Source organism: Rhamphochromis longiceps, linkage group LG13 (assembly GCF_057381845.1).
Source record: "Rhamphochromis longiceps isolate RC_006_pf linkage group LG13, R_longiceps_female_GT1.1, whole genome shotgun sequence".
Lineage (NCBI taxonomy): Eukaryota > Metazoa > Chordata > Actinopteri > Cichliformes > Cichlidae > Rhamphochromis > Rhamphochromis longiceps.
Window position 1 is genome coordinate 20,546,914 of NC_140569.1, and position 18,657 is coordinate 20,565,570.

Here is an 18,657-nt window from a genome sequence, read left to right on the forward strand (position 1 = left end):
ACAGCACTGTGTTTGTGAAAACACAACATTTTCTAACGGCATCAAAAATTAAATTAGCACGCTAGCAAACTAAATGTGGTTAATAATGCATTGTTATTGACTAGCAAAGATCATGTGTGCTCAGGAGTCAAAGGGCCTTTTCATGGGGGACTCATTTTAATACACTGATTGCAAGCGACTGTGCGGTCTTAAAAATGCTCTAACTATGCATCTTTTTTTACAGGCATTGATTAGCTCATATGGTTAACATACATTTCCTCTTGCGCCCACTTGAAGTGTTTATCGTTGCCATACAAGAAGTGTAAGAACTGCCCTCAGCACTTAACCCCATCCAGACTCCAGCACTCTGCAATTTCTGCACCAGTTTTTAATTAAACATGAAGAAAAATGGGAAAACAGCCCTTGAAGGGATGCACTCACACTTTAATTTGTTAATAGAGTTGTACATCATTAGGGTAATGATTGCACTGAACCATAAGACACAAGCCTGTATACACTGATAGTGACATCCAGTAGACATGATGCATAAAAAAGCAAAAAAACCTAAACAACCAAAACCATTACCACTAGCATGAATCTTTAATGCAAATACAGCAGTTTATGAATGCATCAGGTGGTCACACATGAAATGTTTGTGGACGCTCACAATCTTACGGTATGTGTAGATATGTTCACAGGAGTCATTGGCATGGCCGTGCCTCTTTGACCACACTCTTTGTGAGTTGAAGTTGCAAGAAAAAGAAAGCTTTTTCAAAGGTTCACAAGAAAAATTCGACAAGATTGTAAGTCAACATGAATGCAGTCTGCTCACTGAGACTCTACAAAGAACAGCAGTGTTGAATGGAAATGTCATTTGTTTAGCAGGTATTTCATAAAAGACGAAAACAAAGCACTAGCAAGGCAGCATTTTGACACAATAATGCACCAAATTTTCTTGTCTTTTTCAACACTTTGACATGGGATAAATATTTGAGAGAAGCACAAAACCACCAGCAATTCTCCTTGTGGACATTCTGAGCATGTGTGCAAAATTTCATCCAGTAGTTGTTGAGCCATATGACTCAAAACCACAGATGTTAACCTCCCACTGGCATTAGAGGGAAAAGTCACAAGATCAACAACGTTCATTGCTTGGGGAGCTTTTATGCCTGGGTGTCAAGGGTTGACAATTTGTTCAAACACAGTAAGAGAGAAATGAGACACTGGCAGACCGACTCAGAGTTTCAAAGACGTGCGCACGGGTGAGAGTCTCTGAGCAGACTAACACACCGAGCACCGTTTACTCGCTTTATTTATAAGGCAAAATGGGTTACATAATACTTCCTCTTTCAACTGAAGAGGGGAGAGCTCAGGCATTGTCTTAGCTATCTAACTTCTGCACACAAACTGAAAAACAACGACACAGCAGTATTCATGCTTATCTGACATCGCAGACACTGAAGTAAAGAATGCATGTATATGTCCTGTCTTTGTCAAACATCTCACACACTTAAGCAAGGAATACATTGTGTTCTTTTCAACAGTAAGCTTTACCGTGTGAAAATATATAAACACTTGATTATAAGGCATACTTGTTTCTACTTGATTATACTTTAATGATTTAACTAAAATAAAAATTCTCTTAACATTCCCTCCTGATGTTAATATATTTCACATGTTTTACTCAATGCATAGTCACTTGTTAGTCACATTTTCAACTTGCACGTCATTCAGTGAAATAATTAAACAACAAGCTTGTCATAGAGATTTTCTTCTCTCTCTCCCACACTCAGCATACCATACTGACGATAGGGATCCTCCATAACTGACTGAGCCAAGACATGGTTTCCTAACATACGCTTGAACATGTTTGTCATTATGCTTCTCAGACATGGGATAATACAAGCAATGAAAAGGCAAAATAGTAACATCACACTGAAAAGGGCCAACAGGCCTTTAATCAGTAGAGATTTCCAAGAGCCGCTCAGCAGCCAGTCCCACCAACCTTGAGTATCGGTAACGTAGTCCTGCTGCTGAGCGTCTCTCAGTTGTTTCAAAACATTCAAAGCATTTGTCATGTTTAATGAATGGATGTTATCAGGTATGTAGGTACAACATGTAGTGTTAAACAATACGCAGAGACCACCTTTCTCTGCGAGAATGATGTCTAAAGCCACTCGGTGCTGCATGACAGTGATGCGAATTGCATCAATTTCTTCATTCTGTCCTTGATTAATGCGGGTTGAAGCATTTAAAAATAATCCAAAACGATAGTCCAGGGTTTCTATCCGTAGTGCGTGTTTCCCTACTCCTATCCATGGAAACAAAGCGTGTATTACCTTCTGGCTCTTTGTCCAGAGTTTGAAGTCATCTGGTACATCAGAACCAAGATATGGATCATGGGGCTTGAGGCCTGTGCTACGTTTAGCTCTGGTGTTGCTGTTCACTGACATCTTAAAGGTGTGGTCAGATACCAGAACAGGGGCACAGAGTCCGGTGCTGTTTGGTGGCAGCATGAAATAGACTTTCAGGCCACACGCCCAAGCTGCGCCCTGTACCCAGTATGTACCTGTCGATGAGCCGATGCCATCCCAATCTGGTGCCGCCAGGATCATGGAGCAGTTTCGGTTTTGTCCTAATTTCTTCAGACCCTGGGGCGTACCTGTTTGTCCGGTTGCTCCTGTGAAGTTAAAGCACACTGGGTGTTGTATGTCAGGTGGCAAAACAACTGAGAATGATTTCAGTTTTCTATGGCTGACGTTTATATGCACCCAGTAGGCTTCATTGCAGGTGTAGTTTATATTTGGGTACTGGTGGGTGCAGTTTGTTATGTTGTAGATTAAAGACTTTACACTCTGTGGGACTATATATTGTGTAGTGTTGTGGCATGTGTTGCTGTTTTGGTCCTTTATGGATCCACCTATCACCATCACAGGTTTTCCTGGTGTTGAGCAGGTCCCGGTAATGGCTTTGTCATATATGCAGAGTGCTTCAGCCTTGGTTGGGGGTTTTCCATACACTGTGGCATGGAGTGCTGTCGTGGGCATATGTGAGCAGACATAGCAGTTTGCGGCATTGTCTTCTCTGTGCACTCTGTCATGGACATACCGGTACCATGCATTGTTCAGCCACGGGTGGTTGTGTTCTTTGTCTATCTCCTTCAGGTGCGAGTTGTCGTGGGTCCACCTCTTAGGTCGGAGAATAATTGGTACTGTCTTGTGGGTTCCACTGGGCATCAACCAAAAGAGTGTCGTCATCAGGAGGATAGCCATTAGACAGAATATGTAGCACATGAGTAGTTTTCGTTTGATGTCACAAGCGCCCAAGCACAACAGCTTTGGGGCTGGAACTGGTGCTAGCATTGATTCTGAAGCTGGTTCTTCTTCTGGATTTATCAGGTTGTTTTCCTCAGTCATCTTGTTGAGATTTTATTCAGGCGTCCCTGGTGTTATTATTGGTTCTGCTCTTCGGTGGGATAGGTCAGTCTGATCTTCAGGGCGACCAGGCACACCCGAGCTCCCACGTGAGTAGCACTGCCGAGGAAGCACAGGGCGGGAAACCCGTTCAGCCCTGTCCTCCAGCAGGGGTTCACGTAAGAGTCAGGGGAACCGGCGTCTTATTGTGGTGCAAACACTTTCTTCACGTGGGATTGATGAATCCACGAAACTCGTTCGGCTATCTTACACGCTGTGGGTGTGGTAAGTAGCACCTGGAAGGGACCTTCCCACTTTGGAGCACTCCAGTTTTTCCGCTGGAGGACTTTAATCAGAATCCAATCACCGGGGTTCAACCTGCAAGAAACTGAAGAAAAGTCACTCGGCAGTTGATTGCTTAATCTCACTTCTTTATTCTCAAATAGTTTTGTCATCCATTCTGCCATTGTTGTTTCTGCAATAGATTTATTAATTGGCTCACTCATTATGGGGAGTGGAAAATGTCTGCCATGTACGATTTCAAATGGCGTTAGACCACCTGTTCCTTGAGTTATTCTCATCCATAATTTAACCAAGCTTAGACATTCAGGCCAAGGTTTTTTAGTCTCTTCCATACATTTCCTCAACCTTTGTTTAATTGTGCCGTTAGTTCTCTCGACTAATCCTGCACTTTGTGGATGATAAGAACAGTGATGTTTTATGCTGAAGCCTAAAGCTTCAGAAACTTTACTTATTACTTCATTTACAAAATGTGTGCCATTGTCTGATCTTATCAGAGATGGAATACCGTACGTTGGAATAAAATGATTACATAGACATTTTGCTACTGATATTGCATCTGCTTTTTTCACTGGGTATATTTCTGGCCACTTGGAAAATACATCAATTATCACAAGTGCATATTTGGAGGATTGTGATTCATTTAATTCTATGAAATCCATGTGGACAGTGTGAAATGGATGCGGTGGTATAGGGAAATGCCCTCGCTTTGGACGTAGATTTCCCTGTGCGTTGTGTCTTTGGCAAATCATACATGTTCTGATAAACTCTTGTGCTGAACTTTCAAAATTTTTTGTATAGAATTGTTTATTAAGAATATTAATCATCCCTCCTGATGACACATGAGTTTTCCCATGTGTCACTAAAGCAGCAGTTCTATGCAAAGATTTTGGAAGCACTGGTTTGCCATTACACATCATAAGGTTGTCTTTTAATTCTGCTCCATCTTTCACCCAAGATTTTTGTTCACTCAGCGATGCTGTTTTCTGTGCATCTGCTAGTATTTCTAAAGGTATTAGATCTATGGTTTCTGTTGTTAAAACATCAATTTGTTTTTCTGCAGCTGCTTTTGCTGCTTTGTCAGCAAAGTTATTTCCTCTCGTAATTTCTGTGTCATCCTTTTGATGAGCTGCACATTTGCATAGTGCTAATTCTTTTGGCAACGTTATTACTTCTAATAGCTTTTTTAGAAGGTTTGCATGTTGAACTGTGTTGCCTGAGGAAGTTGTCATTCCTCTGTTATGCCATATTTTAGCGAAATGATGAACTGCTGAATAGACATATTGACTGTCTGTGTAAACATTAACACTTTGACCCTTATATAAAGTACATGCTCTGATGACTGCGGTTAGTTCTGCGCTTTGAGCAGAGTTTGAGGAGCTGAGAGCTTTTGCTTCTATCACTTTATCAACAGTTGTGACCGCATAACCCACACAATTTCTACCGTGAATGTCTTTTGACGCTGAGCCGTCCACAAAAACATTACTGAAACTGCTCTGGGGGGAGCTGTATATATCAGTGCGAGGTTTTGTATCTTCCTCTAATTTTTGAATGCAACAGTGTTGTTCTCCGTCCAGAGAAGTCGGCAAAAGTGTACTTGGGTTTAGCTGGCCACACTTCTCTATTTTTATGTGTGATTGTGTAAGTAGAATCCCCACATAAGAAAGTTGTCTTGCATGCGTGAGGAAAGAGAGGTTCGCTTGGAGCAAAATAGAGGTCACTGCATGTGGGACTTTGATGATCAATTTATGTCCTAGAACAATGTCTGCACATTTTTTAACTGCCTCTGCTGCTGCTGCGCATGCCTGAACACAGGTAGGTAATCCAGCAGCTACAGAGTCAAGTTTGCATGAGTAGAAAGCTAATGGACGTTGTTTTTCTCCAAAAGCTTGAGTTAAGACTGCTTTCATATACCCTCCTGCACCATCAACATGGAGAACGAAAGGTTTTCCATAGTCTGGTAATGCTAAGACGGTACATGTCTGCAGTGCTATTTTCAAATCAACGAAAGCTTTTTCTGCTTCTGGAGTCCATTGTACTTTGTCTTTTAATGCTAGATCTTTACCATAAATGAGGTTCTGTAGTGGTTGAGCTAGTAATGCGTATTCTGGAATCCAGCATCTACAGAAATTGCACAGTCCTAAAAAACTCATCATTTGTTGTTTAGTTACTGGTTTTGGGGCATTTTGGACTGCTATCTTTCTGCTCTCTAACAGCTGCCTGCCTTGTCCTGTCAATTTGTGGCCAAGGTATGTTACTTCCTGGCTCCACAATTGCAGTTTATGCTGTGACACTTTATGGCCTTGCTCTGCGAGATGTTGCAAAACTGTTAATGTGTTTTCTTTGCACTCATCTTTTGTATGGCCTGTGATCAATATATCATCTACATACAACAAGAACTGCCCTGGGGCAGGGAGCGTACAAGATGACATTGATTTTCTCAAAGCCTCTGCATACAGAGTTGGGCTATTCTGGAATCCCTGAGGCAACCTTGTATAAGTATACTTTTGATTGTCAAAGGTGAATCCGAATAACTTCTGTGAGTCAGGGTGCAGAGGTACAGAGAAGAAGGCATTGGACAAGTCTATTACAGAGAACCACCGTTCTTTTGGTGTTACTTGATTTAGAATTGTGTGTGGATTTGCAACCACTGGAGGTATTTGCTCTGTTACCTCATTTATTGCTCTTAGATCATGAACTAAGCGATATTTTCCTGTATTAGCCTTTTTTACTGGAAAAATTGGTGTATTACACGTGGCTTCATTAGTTTTCACGAGAATACCTGCTTTTTGCATCTCTGCTATGACTGGTCTGATACCTTCTTTTGCCTCTGCACTCAAGGGATATTGTGGTTTTACAGGCCTATATGAGGTTGTAGTTTTCACCACTACTGGATCTGCTCCTTTTATTAGGCCTACATCCGTGGGTCCTTGAGACCATAATGTTTGTGGCAGCTTCTCTAGTTCTGGATGTGCTTCAATTGTTAATACTTGTCATTCATCTTGCTCTGTTGTGGCTAAATGTGTGGCTGGTGTGGCTGTCACCGGCCAACACAGCGTTAGCCTCATGCACCCAGTTCTACGGCCTTTTTGCCAGTCCTCACACTCTATTTTGTCATATCTGTCCATTTCTACATTTCTCAGCACTGTGCCTAACTCAGACCAAGGCGTTTGGTCGTTGCGTGCAACAGATACATGAGGGTTGCATATCTTATTTAAACGCTGCACTGCATCTGTCTGTAACACTGAGCATACTGCATTACCACTCTGTGTCACATACAGGTGTTGTAGGACTAGTTTTTGCGGTCCTAGTCTGTGCACTTGTTGATCATAAATTTTGTCTGGACCTGGGACATATTTATACCACAAGGTGTTGTGATATTTTGCTGGGTCCTGTCTATGTGAGTGCTCAGGTAAGTACATATTAGCTTTGGCCTCTAATGGTTCAAGTTTTGGTAAATCTAAGGCCCAGTAATAATTTGGCTCACCTAAACCTTCACAAACAAAAATATCTTCAGTTTGGCTCTGACTTTCAGAGAGTAGGAGTCTGGCTTTCATGCCACTTTCTTCAGGAAAAACTCCTATTTTTAATTTTGTTAAAGCATCTCTTCCTAACAAATTTAGTGGACAAGATGGATCATAGATGCACTGATTTTTGCAGGCACGGCCACTATCTCTATGTGACATAAAAAGGGGGTCGGTTAGATGCTGTTTTGTCACATGTCCTGAGGCTGATTTCACGATTAAGGTATCTTTTGAAGAGGTTAAATTTGGGACTTCTACTGTTAGGACAGTTTTACAAGCACCTGTGTCGCAAAGGAATTTTATTGGGACCCCGTTAACGTGCACTATAACGGTGGGCTTTGCTTCTGAGCCTAGCAGCAGTTGTTCAATGTTGTAAACTTCCCCTTCACTTGTTTCACTTCCCTTTTCTTGTGCTAGTCATTCATCACGGCGTCTGCGCCTGTCATCTCCACCTTCCTGTTCTTGGCTTACATTTCTACAGTTTCGAGCAAAGTGCCCGATTTTACCACAGTTATAACATCTCATATCTCTTCTATCTCTTCTTTGTCCTGCTTTTTGCTTTCCCCTACTTTGCTTAAAACCTGCCGTGTGTTGCTGTCCTGAGAAGGCTATAAAGCCTGTCTCTGGATCAATCATGAAAACTCCTTCTGTTTTTTCTTTTTGTTTTTGAATTTTGACTGCATGCTCAGCATATTGTAGGGCTTCAGGCAAGGTTCCTGTATTTTGAGTGACCCAGTGTTTGTCTACATGTGCTTTTATCTTAGGCAGTAGACCATTTAGGAAGGCATTTTTTAATTGTTGTTGAAAAGCAGACAGTGGATCGGCATCATAATTTAGCCCTGAGTTTTGTCTGAAAACTGGGCGTAGGCGATCCAAATAGTCTGATGCTGTCTCTCCTTCCTTTTGTTTGCACTCTCCTATCTTTCCATAATCTGGCCTTGGGGCTAAAATAACTTCTATTCTGCCATACAAGTTATTAAGCTCCTGTATTAATTGGGGAGTGTCTGGCCCCAACACGTCACCGTTTAAATCATTTCCTGTAAATTGACCTCTAGCTCTAGGAAGACTTAAACCTAATAAATCTTGAAAAACTTGATGGATCTCATGACCATTTAAACCCCACCCCTGACGGATCAATTCCACTGCATCTCGCCACGGCCGGAAGCCTTCTTTAAGGGGTGGCACATCTTTTAGTACATTCTCTCTGTCTTTATGAGACCAGGGTCGGAATGCATAAATTAAAGGCTCACCGTCTACTGGTATGACTCCTTGGGCGTCTGGGGGACCAGTGGGTTGACCGTACCTGGGGTTAGATAAGGCTACCATTGGAAACTGACCTACAATTTCTGTTTTTTTGGAATGACCATGCTTAGTCATAAGATCAAGTTGTTGTCTGGCCTCCATATAGGGATTTGAAACAAAAGGTTTGTGAGGAGAGCTTACAGGAAGTGCTGACGTAAGGTTAGGTGCAGTTGCTGCAGGCTGTGCAGGCTGAAGAGCATAAGGAGGGGGGTACGGTTTTTCTTCTCCTGCAGTTTTCTGTTTATCTTTAGTTTCCTGCTTTTGGGCACGTTTAGCAATGCGTTTATCGTTTTCTACCATCCACGCCTTGAAAAGGTGCCATTCTGCTAAGCGTTTTGCTTTTTTCTTTTGGCTCTTTTCCTCAAATAATTCTTTTTGTAAAGCAGCCTTTAAAGCAGTTATTGATTCTTGATTGCATTTGCCTTGCCAGGCTGGGCAATAAATTTTATGTGGATTTCTCCACCTATTTGCACTGACTCTTCCTGCATTTGGACAGTTTTTTTCCAACCATCCTTCATCTGCTGTTAATTTTACTTTAGTTTTAGAGTTACCCATTTTGAACTAATTACGTCAGAACTGTGACACCTTCTTTGGCATGAAAAAGTGAGAATGGGTTTTCGATAACAGCCTTCTACTCTCCCACTAATTGAGAGAGCGGTTATCAATTTTACGTGATGAAGCACAACCCTTTTTTCCACCTTTACCAATACGTGAGTGTACACAGGAAAACAGTTTGAGAAGTGGTTCGACCGCGTATTGGGTCGTAAAAACAACTCACTCCTCACAAACAAAGCGCGTTTCTATGATTTTTATTGAGATTTTCCGTAGGCCTATTTATTTGTGTAACACCTTCACCTTCAGCCACTCTTCTTGAGTGACCGGAAACCTGTTCCGTTGCAGCCACTCCCAGAGCGACCGGAACTTTTAATAGCGATTTTTCTAGAATTTCGCTCTTGCCTGTCGTCTTCTTAGTCCCGCATGGACACTGAGATCTGTCGGCGTACCTAGGTTTACACACTACTTAAAGGAAAATCTCAATATCAACGTATTTTAGCGCTTGGTGGAATGCGTGTCATATTCACCTCTACTGTGGCGCTGCGTTTTAAGATCCGGTGCTCATCGGGTCCTGGAGCCGTGAAGGCCGAACGCTGACCGGAGATCGAATTCACGTTCCCGGGTTTTTCGTTTTACTGATCAGATTTCTTCCAGCGCAGGCGTCACGACGTCAGGATCCGATGGAGACCGTCTGTGGAAAACTAGACGTTAAAATAACAGTCAGTTATCCGGCTCGAAGGACCAATTAAATGTCAAGGGTTGACAATTTGTTCAAACACAGTAAGAGAGAAATGAGACACTGGCAGACCGACTCAGAGTTTCAAAGACGTGCGCACGGGTGAGAGTCTCTGAGCAGACTAACACACCGAGCACCGTTTACTCGCTTTATTTATAAGGCAAAATGGGTTACATAATACTTCCTCTTTCAACTGAAGAGGGGAGAGCTCAGGCATTGTCTTAGCTATCTAACTTCTGCACACAAACTGAAAAACAACGACACAGCAGTATTCATGCTTATCTGACATCGCAGACACTGAAGTAAAGAATGCATGTATATGTCCTGTCTTTGTCAAACATCTCACACACTTAAGCAAGGAATACATTGTGTTCTTTTCAACAGTAAGCTTTACCGTGTGAAAATATATAAACACTTGATTATAAGGCATACTTGTTTCTACTTGATTATACTTTAATGATTTAACTAAAATAAAAATTCTCTTAACACTGGGTAAATTTAGATGCCAGTCTATTCAGTAGGTTTCAAGTTTTCACTTTGTAAGTGACCTGTGTATAATTCTAGATAAAAACTCACTTAAGCAATTAAAAATTCGCTAGAGGTCCTAAAGGTCAGAGGAACTGGAAAGCCAAAATCATTCTCTGGAGGACAAGTAATGTCAGTACATTTCAATGGTTAAGATATTTCAGCCTGTGTTCAAGTGGTTATCCTCCTACCGCTCTCATTTCCATGCTACTTTTGTGGCATAAAAAACAAACAAAACAAAAACAGAGTGACATCTTTGGTAACAGCAATCATTAAACCTAACTAGCTGTGTGTAACGGAGAAGATTAGCTGTAGCACTTCTGCATGGCAATTTGTGGAAGAAAATGTAGCAGTGCAGAAAACAGCAGTGGAAATAAAACAAAAGAAAATACTCCAGAATCTGGCAGAAATGCACAACTTCTGTAATGACAAATGGTGTAATAGCTTCTTCCACAACAGCACAGGAGGACGCACAAAAGAACTGAGCACTTCAAGAAAAACTTCCCTCAGATACGCTCATTTGGGGTTTGCCAATACGTCATCCAGCTGAGATTCCTACATGGAGGAGCCCATTATCACTGTGCAGACAGAAGTAACATATGGACTCCCTCGTCGTGATTGAGTTGAGCTGAAAGTCTGAATACATTTCACTGGTGTCTAGAGAATTCACCCTATATGCCTGCATATGTTTATGCACTGCACCATACTGTATGAATTGGTAGGTACACTGAAAACTGGAACCAAACATGTTTCTGTCGCTGATTCAATTTATATATATATTTGTATCCACTCACATGCTAATCATAAAGGTTGATTCACATCAATAAACTGATATTATCACATGATCAAAAGGCTAATGTTTATCACACTGCATTTTGCAACGGCCATGAAATGAAATGCAGCCATAATATCAGAGAGATATACTGTTCGGCACACGCGCACGCACACAAGTGTTAGTGTAGATTTCAGTCACACAAACACACACACAAACAGGAGCAGGTGATAATAGGGCTATTCTATATGCGGGGTCATGAATAATTCAAATTCCATGTGCTCAAACAGACTCGAGTTGACTGAATAATATGACAGATTCCGCAACTGCTATTAGATGAAAAAAAATATCACAAATGTTTTGGAGATTCTAGCAGAGGATAAACTGCCGTGCTGCATGTGCAACTACTACACTTGCTGAATGCAAATCCAAGACATTCAAAAAGAAAATTCAAGAAAAATTCAAGAAAATTCAAAAGCTTCATTGTTATCACACAGTGCAGCACAATCTTTCACTCTTGAGCTGACTGCTTACTTGGGCCACAATTTCTGGACTCACATTCCCTCATGAATGTAATCTTAAATGTAGTAAATGTAATCTTTTCTTCTTGTTGCAGTGACAACAATGCAACCACAGAGCATACCAGCTGGACTCTGGAAATGTCCTTGCAGAGGAGAGTGATGGCTGCATTCCTGGAGCTTGGCAATTGGCCTCCTCGTGAGTCAGTGGAGAGATACTTATTGTGTTTTCATTGTTCAATAAGGCTTTGCATGAATTTCTCCCACCTCTTGGCGTACTGAGCCAAAAGCTCCCTAAACACCCAAGTCTTCATTATGGCCGTGGAAAGTGGGCTGACTCGAGGTCACCCCTGATGTTCCACTGACTGCCTGGGGAAGACTGGAATTAGAAAGCTTCTAGTCACAGGCCACAGAAACCAACAGGACTCCAAGCTCCTTTATAAGTTTGGCAACCGATTAACAATGTTGTAAATGCTGTGTGGGATAGGATGCTGGAGATACAAACAAGTCCTTTCAGATTCTCACAACGCTGCTGCTCTGTGTGGTTCTGTAGCATTTTGGAAAGGCTGGCTTAGAAACACTTCAGATTGAAACTTCCTGGAAATAAATAAACAAACAGCTTCTTCATGCAGCATCTGCTCAGATGGAACGCATTCAGTCAGGGCCTGAAAGAGACGGCCAGGCTAATGAGAGTTAACTATTCGCAGTTAAATGATTAGAGCAGCTGACCAAACTCTCCAAGAAAAAAGAAATCACAAAATAAAACTACACCAAACAGTTGTTTCTGTCTGGACTTACCAATTGAATGTCATCCTTTTTGAATATGCAAATAACCCAAATATGCAAATGAATTGAGCTCCAAGCTATGTGAAAGTCATGCACAATCATTTCTCCATCCATCCAAGCTCTACCCGCTTGTGTCCTGTGGAGAGTGGTGGTTGGCTGGAGCCTATCCCAGCTGGCATTGGGCGAGAGGCGGAGTAGACCCTGGACAACTATCCAGCCCGTGGCATGGCTAAAACAAAGACAGCCATTCCGTTACCATACATTTTCTTTTAAGCACATGATCAGGTCTGTGCTTAGCCTTTGTATGGGATACTGATAAAGAAAAGGCACATATGAAAACAAAACCCTTCCTCCACCTTCATTTGGAGGGGCGGTGTGATCAGCAGGTAATTTGGATCACCCTGAAGCTCCCTATCCCCATTCCATTACAATTCCATTCTTCCCATGAGTTCAGCCAGTGGGAGATGAAGACTATTGCAGAACCATTTGTGCCTCATTGTCAGCGGCCAGCTGATGAAGCCTGGAGCATTTAGTTCACTACTGATGATTGAATGAATGCACATTTAGACTGTAAGAAAAAAAAACGTTTGAAAGAGTTCAGGGAAAACATTAAGGCGGTCTGTGCAAGCACTCCCCCGAGAAAGCAGAATAAAGTGAAAGAAAAACAGCAGCTTTAAAGTTGCACCTGTAAGGTGAAGACACCCCGGCACAACTTTCCACAGACGGCACAAGTTGCCCCATAAGCATTTGTTCTTCCAGCAGCGCGAATTCGGGCGAGCAGGAGGACGTGCAGGGTGCTGCACATCGACAAACTGTGAAGAAATCAAAACAGCGGCTGTCACCCATCAGGAGAGAAGGGAAAATTACCAAACACACCAGCGAGCTCTCAAGTCCCACTGATAGAGCGCTCAAGTAGCATTTATGATCACGTTATTCTCACACCCTCCTCTTATCCAGAAAAAAAATGTAACAAAAATAAAAAAATCCGTGAAATATTCCTGATTGGAGAAGGGCGCAGAAGCAAAGCGCAGTATTGTCTGAAGCACAACTGAGAGGGTCCAGTTCAGGGGGGGAAACCCTTTTGACTCGAATTAAAGGGAGGCTGTATGAGGGGAAAAAGAGAGAGAAAAAAGAAGGAAAGAAAGAAGGAAAGAAAGAGGGGAGGAGGAGGAGGAGGGCAGGGAAGAAAGTGGTGGCGGTGCCAGACGCAGCGGCAGTAAGAAGCGTACGTACGTGCTTTATCTTAGCGGCTGAGTGTGACGTGATATTGCAGCCTGCTCCTGGAGCTCTGCAAGCACCAAGAAAAGCGCGTCTATTTCTCTCTGTGTTGTAACTCACTGACCCCCCAACATCTCACATCCACCCACTACGGATCTTTTTTCCTTTTTCTTTTCCCTATTCACCCCCTTTTTGCGGAGAGGGAGGGTCGGTGCGCGACTTGATGGAGAAAACATTTCGGTGGGAAATAGAGACGTGGAGTCTGCCGAATTAATTTATGGTAAATACTGTAAGAATTGCTCTCGTCGTCACTCCAAGAATTTCTTCCCCTCTGTCTCTCCTGGTCTTTCTCCTTTCTTCTTCTTCTTCTTCTTCTTCTCCTCTCTCTCTCTTTTTCTCGGTGGCTGTCGTGTGTTGTTGCGCTCCGTTTTGATGGGAAAAACCCAGAAGAAGGAGACGGGGGGATATGTGCGGGCAGACCGGAGTGTAACGCATTTTATTTTCATCCATTGAACCATCTTGTTGCGCCGGACTTCTATTGTCGGGAATGGGGAGTATTGATTCACTGGAGGGCTGCAGAATTTATTTATAAAGGATGTGGTCAAGTATGTGGAAAAAATAGCCATAGCTTCCGCAGTGTAAGGTAAGACATTATTATTATTATTATTATTATTATTATTATTATTATTATTATTATTATGAGATGAAGGTCTTCGAGCAAGTGCAATGGCAATTTTCATATGTCATCTGTCAGTTAAAGTTTAGCCTCCCTCTCTCAAACATTTGCCCCGTATATTCATCACGATGGTTTTGGAGCGTTCATCCGCTCACATTAGTCCAGGGTGCTTAACAGAGGAATTTTAAGAGCTGATCTCTCTCTTAAGAGCCAAAAATCACTTTAAAGTGCCGAGCCTCGAAGTGACACTGCATGAGATGTAGCCCGTGGCCGACGTGTCTCTATATTCAGATTTCCTCTCGAGTCTAAATTGCTCTTAGAAGCCCGGCAATAAAATCAGCGTCTCTTGACCGATTTCTCGTCTCCAGAATACTGATTTTATTTTTCTCGTCTAGCCCTGGTCGTGAATCTTGTGGAAGGACGTGAAATCATGTGAATTTATCGCGGCAGAAAGATGATCCAACTCAGCACCGCTTCCACAAATCCTTATATAACGCACATATAATTCTGGGGTAATGTGACGGGCGTGATTCACGATTCAAAGAGAAAGAAGTTGAAGACATATGCGCAAATGGATCTATTATGTGAAAACTGGTAGCCCATCTCTACCCTACTTGCGATTTGAACGCCCACACAGACACACACGCAACACACAGTTCGAGACACGCGCGCGCATACACAGACACACAGGCGCACACGTACACACACCCTCGCGCGCATTCTGCTGTGACACTGCTCACAGCTGCATTGCCTGTAGGATTAAAGCAATCAGGACATCGCATTGCATTCTCTCTCTCTCTCTCTCTCCCCCCCACACACACACATGTAGATCCGCACACGCACACATGCAAGCTCAGACATACAACACACACACACACACACACACACACACACACACACACACACACACACACACACACACACACACACACACACACACACACACACAGTCTCTTTATCAAATTGCATTGTCAAATATGCCTGAAATTCAGAGACATGCAGGTGGTGTGGAAGAGGCGACAGTTCGCAGTGACCGAGCACACGCCAGGACATAACCCCCCTCCAAATAAATAATAATAAAAATATATATAACGTCAGTTTGTCTTCCTCATATTATCTAACTGTCCCGTGAGCAAACATTCACAGAGAACATAGCTTCATGTGCAAAGATACTGGTTACTGCGTAAAATGAGCAGTTGCACATTTTCCACAACTCGCGTGGACTGCGCTGACTTACAAAGGCTGCCACTTTCGCCGTTTCTTCCTTTTTGTCGCCAGATTTTCTAAATAGCTACATTTGTATATCTCCGGGGATTGTGCCGTACCGAATACGACCCAATTAATAAGTCTAAATGACTCACATTATTGCACCCACCTCCCTAAATAAAAATAAATAAATAAATAATAGCCGAAGCAACCACAAGGTGGCAATGCTTGCACAAAGTATAGTGATGAAGGATGGAGATGCAAAACACATGTTGCTGAGGTTTACCTGTGTGTCTTTTTGCCCCCCTTCTTATCATGGCAGGATGTAATAAGAACTATGTAAGCTCGTTAGTCAGACTTGGTAGTGATAATCTATCATGTGTTTATGTGCCCTGCTTTAACACCCCTTTGTGTAATCCTCTTCATCTTTCCCTGCAGGCCAAATGACATAGGATGAAGGCTGTTCGAAACCTGTTGATTTATATATTTTCCACCTATCTTCTGGTTATGTTTGGATTAACTGGTGCCCAAGATTATTGGTGTTCCACTCTGGTCAAGGGGGTCATTTATGGATCATATTCAGTGACTGAAATGTTTCCCAAGAACTATACAAACTGTACATGGACGCTGGAGAACCCTGACCCTACCAAATACAGCATCTACCTGAAGCTATACAAGCGAGACTTGAGCTGCTCTGAATACTCTTTGCTTGCTTATCAGTTTGACCATTACTCACATGAAAAGATCAATGAACTGCTGAGAGTCAACGAGTCTATAGTGTATTTGTGTGATTCAAAGAATATTTACGTATTTTTGCTGTATGACAAGAATTTTGTTCAGCTACGGAGAGTTTTCCCTTATGATTACAATGGATTGACGCCACAGAAGCTGGATGAGGAGGAGAAGTCTATTGTGGAGTTTCTAGTGTTGAACAAGGCCAGCCCTAGCCAATTTGGATGTCAAGTGCTTTGTACATGGCTGGAAAATTGCCTGAAATTAGAAAAAGGGACAGTGGAGACATGTGGGATTGTGTACACGAAATGCACATGTCCTCAGCATTTAGGCGATGGAGAATCAGAGAGCATGCTCATGCTCAACAACGTGGTTTTACCCTTGAATCCACAAACGGAGGGTTGCTTGTCACCCCAACTACAAGCCGGGCAGATCTGCAATCTGACCGCAGAAGTTAAACGGCCTCCTAAAGAAGGTGAGTATCCTGTCATCTTTCTTCTTTATGCTGAAATAGTTGTATATGGAATTAAGTATGCATAGAGAAGATAGCAATCATGTCAAATAAATGTGCACGTCAGTCACTCCTACCTCTGCCCTAATTGCATGTTTGAAGTGTGATGGCCCATGAAACAAAGAGCACACATAGATATATCTAGTGTAGTTGGCTCAGAAATGAGTCAACTTCAAGATAAAAATAAAAGAAGAAGATGAAGGAATAAAAGGGGAAAAAAGCTGCCGGGGGAGTTGGGTGTAGTAAAGACCACACCAGCACAAACCAAACCATCTAAAAAGGGGGTCTTTCATTTGGTTGGACTGAATTCAAAATGCACTATCATTGCTGTGAATTTTAAAATGGCTGTTTTTGTACACATAAGCAGAGTTAAAATGGCTGCAAATCCAAAGATAATTTTTTTTGTGTGTATATACATTTATGTCAGTGTCATCCATACAAAGACCAGCAGCGGTCAATACGGACACATCCTTCATTTTTATTGGCATGCAGCCTGTATGGCAAATGGAACGATTGGGATCATAGATGCAGCAGTGTCCAATTGGAGCACAATGCTCAAGCAATGCAACACATAAAGCTTGTGGATGAGATGTAAGAGTTAAGGATTGTTTAGCTTTGCAGAAAATACGGGAATGTATTTAGGTTATTTAATTTTAAAAACGAGCTTTTTCTTCTTTTCTTTCAAAGCTGTTCTAGAGGGATACTACTTTTGCAGTGCTGCCATAGAGCAATGCAACGTGTTTTCACTGTTTGTTGGAAATGAGCAATAACAATATACAGAGGAAAGACGGCATTTTCAGTTGACATGTAATTCACTAATGTGCATACATGCATCAAGCACCCATGCATGCACAAACCACCTATTCATCCACACACATTGAAAAGTAGATAAGCGAATTATTATTTATGATAAGGGCTGTTATTTCTCTGTGTATTCGTGTTATCACTTAGTAGGGGGAGTTTTTTTCTTTTTTTAATCTTTTGTTGTTGTGTTTTTTTTCTCACCTACTGCGAAGAAAGCCATTCTCGACACATAACTGCTCGCATTTTAACAGATAGCAGAGAACCGTCCCACCTTGAGGAATACGCTACATACTTCAGGGAAGGGAGGGGTGTTCATCAAGGCACAATGAACCAAAAATAATGAATCAACCTTTTTTGGAGGGGGATGTGGGGAAATAATGATTGCAGGAATGTTATGGAGCTAGTTCCCTGTGGCAAGTACCAAAATAACAGTTGCTATAATAACACTCTGGATAACAGGTGGCAGTTATCTTATCACAAAGAAGAGACAAATATTGATTGCAGTAGTTCAGCTGTTCAGTTGACTGGAGATGAGCGCTGCTATGTGCCACGTCACATTTCCAGGCACGTTTTTCAAACGCACATATGTGGAATTTGTTTATCGTAAGATGCATCAGCACCACAGCATTCAAGATATTTATATGGCTTTTGTAAGAATTACTCTAGCTCTAGATTTCCGTGTGATTTTTAAGGTGGCTAACCTCCATCAAGTTGGATGACAAACCCATTTCGAGAATAGTTTAGCTACTGCTTCTCTAGAGCCCCTAAGCCATAATGCATACACCATCTGAAGAAAATTACCATTAACAATCCAGCCCCCTCACACACACAGTCAAATAGCATGTGGAGTAACAACAGTAAGTATGACTCAGCTGTGTATTTTGTCAGGTAATTTCATCATTTAGTAAATCTTACATTTGTGTCATAAATATTACCGGGAAGCGTTATGCTTCTTTTCACAGAAAATTCCCTGCTCTAAAATAACATTTGACATTTTTCTATCAGCATGTTAATAACAGCTTAAGAGCACAGATTATTTTTTTTCTCTCTCTCTCAGAAGATTTTCCACAAGCTTCTATTTATAGGGTTGGTTGATGGGA

The 18,657-nt window shown here is 42.0% G+C and overlaps 2 protein-coding genes across 3 annotated transcripts in view; one reads left to right on the forward strand and one right to left on the reverse strand.

The window, feature by feature from the left end:
* Positions 1 to 1,721: 1,721 nt before the first annotated feature.
* Positions 1,722 to 9,813, reverse strand: LOC146655772 (uncharacterized). The gene is made up of 2 exons (XM_085428897.1): positions 8,996 to 9,813; positions 1,722 to 8,133 (listed from the first exon to the last, which is right to left on the reverse strand). The coding sequence occupies exon 2, from the start codon at positions 3,393 to 3,395 to the stop codon at positions 1,722 to 1,724; it is 1,674 nt and encodes a 557-aa protein (XP_085285023.1). The 5' UTR covers positions 3,396 to 8,133; positions 8,996 to 9,813.
* Positions 9,814 to 13,651: 3,838 nt separating this feature from the next.
* The window catches only part of adgrb3 (adhesion G protein-coupled receptor B3), a 121,822-nt gene continuing 116,816 nt past the window's right edge, over positions 13,652 to 18,657 (forward strand). For both annotated transcript variants that reach the window (XM_085428366.1, XM_085428367.1), the window contains exons 1-2: positions 13,652 to 14,271; positions 15,949 to 16,717. In XM_085428366.1, the coding sequence (XP_085284492.1) occupies positions 15,964 to 16,717 (754 nt within the window). In that variant the 5' untranslated portion in view covers positions 13,652 to 14,271; positions 15,949 to 15,963. The remainder of the gene's footprint in view (positions 14,272 to 15,948; positions 16,718 to 18,657) is intronic.

Excerpts from the sequence above, each read along its gene's own strand:
- LOC146655772 (XM_085428897.1), bottom strand. The coding sequence starts at position 3,395 with ATGACTGAGGAAAACAACCTGATAAATCCAGAAGAAGAACCAGCTTCA.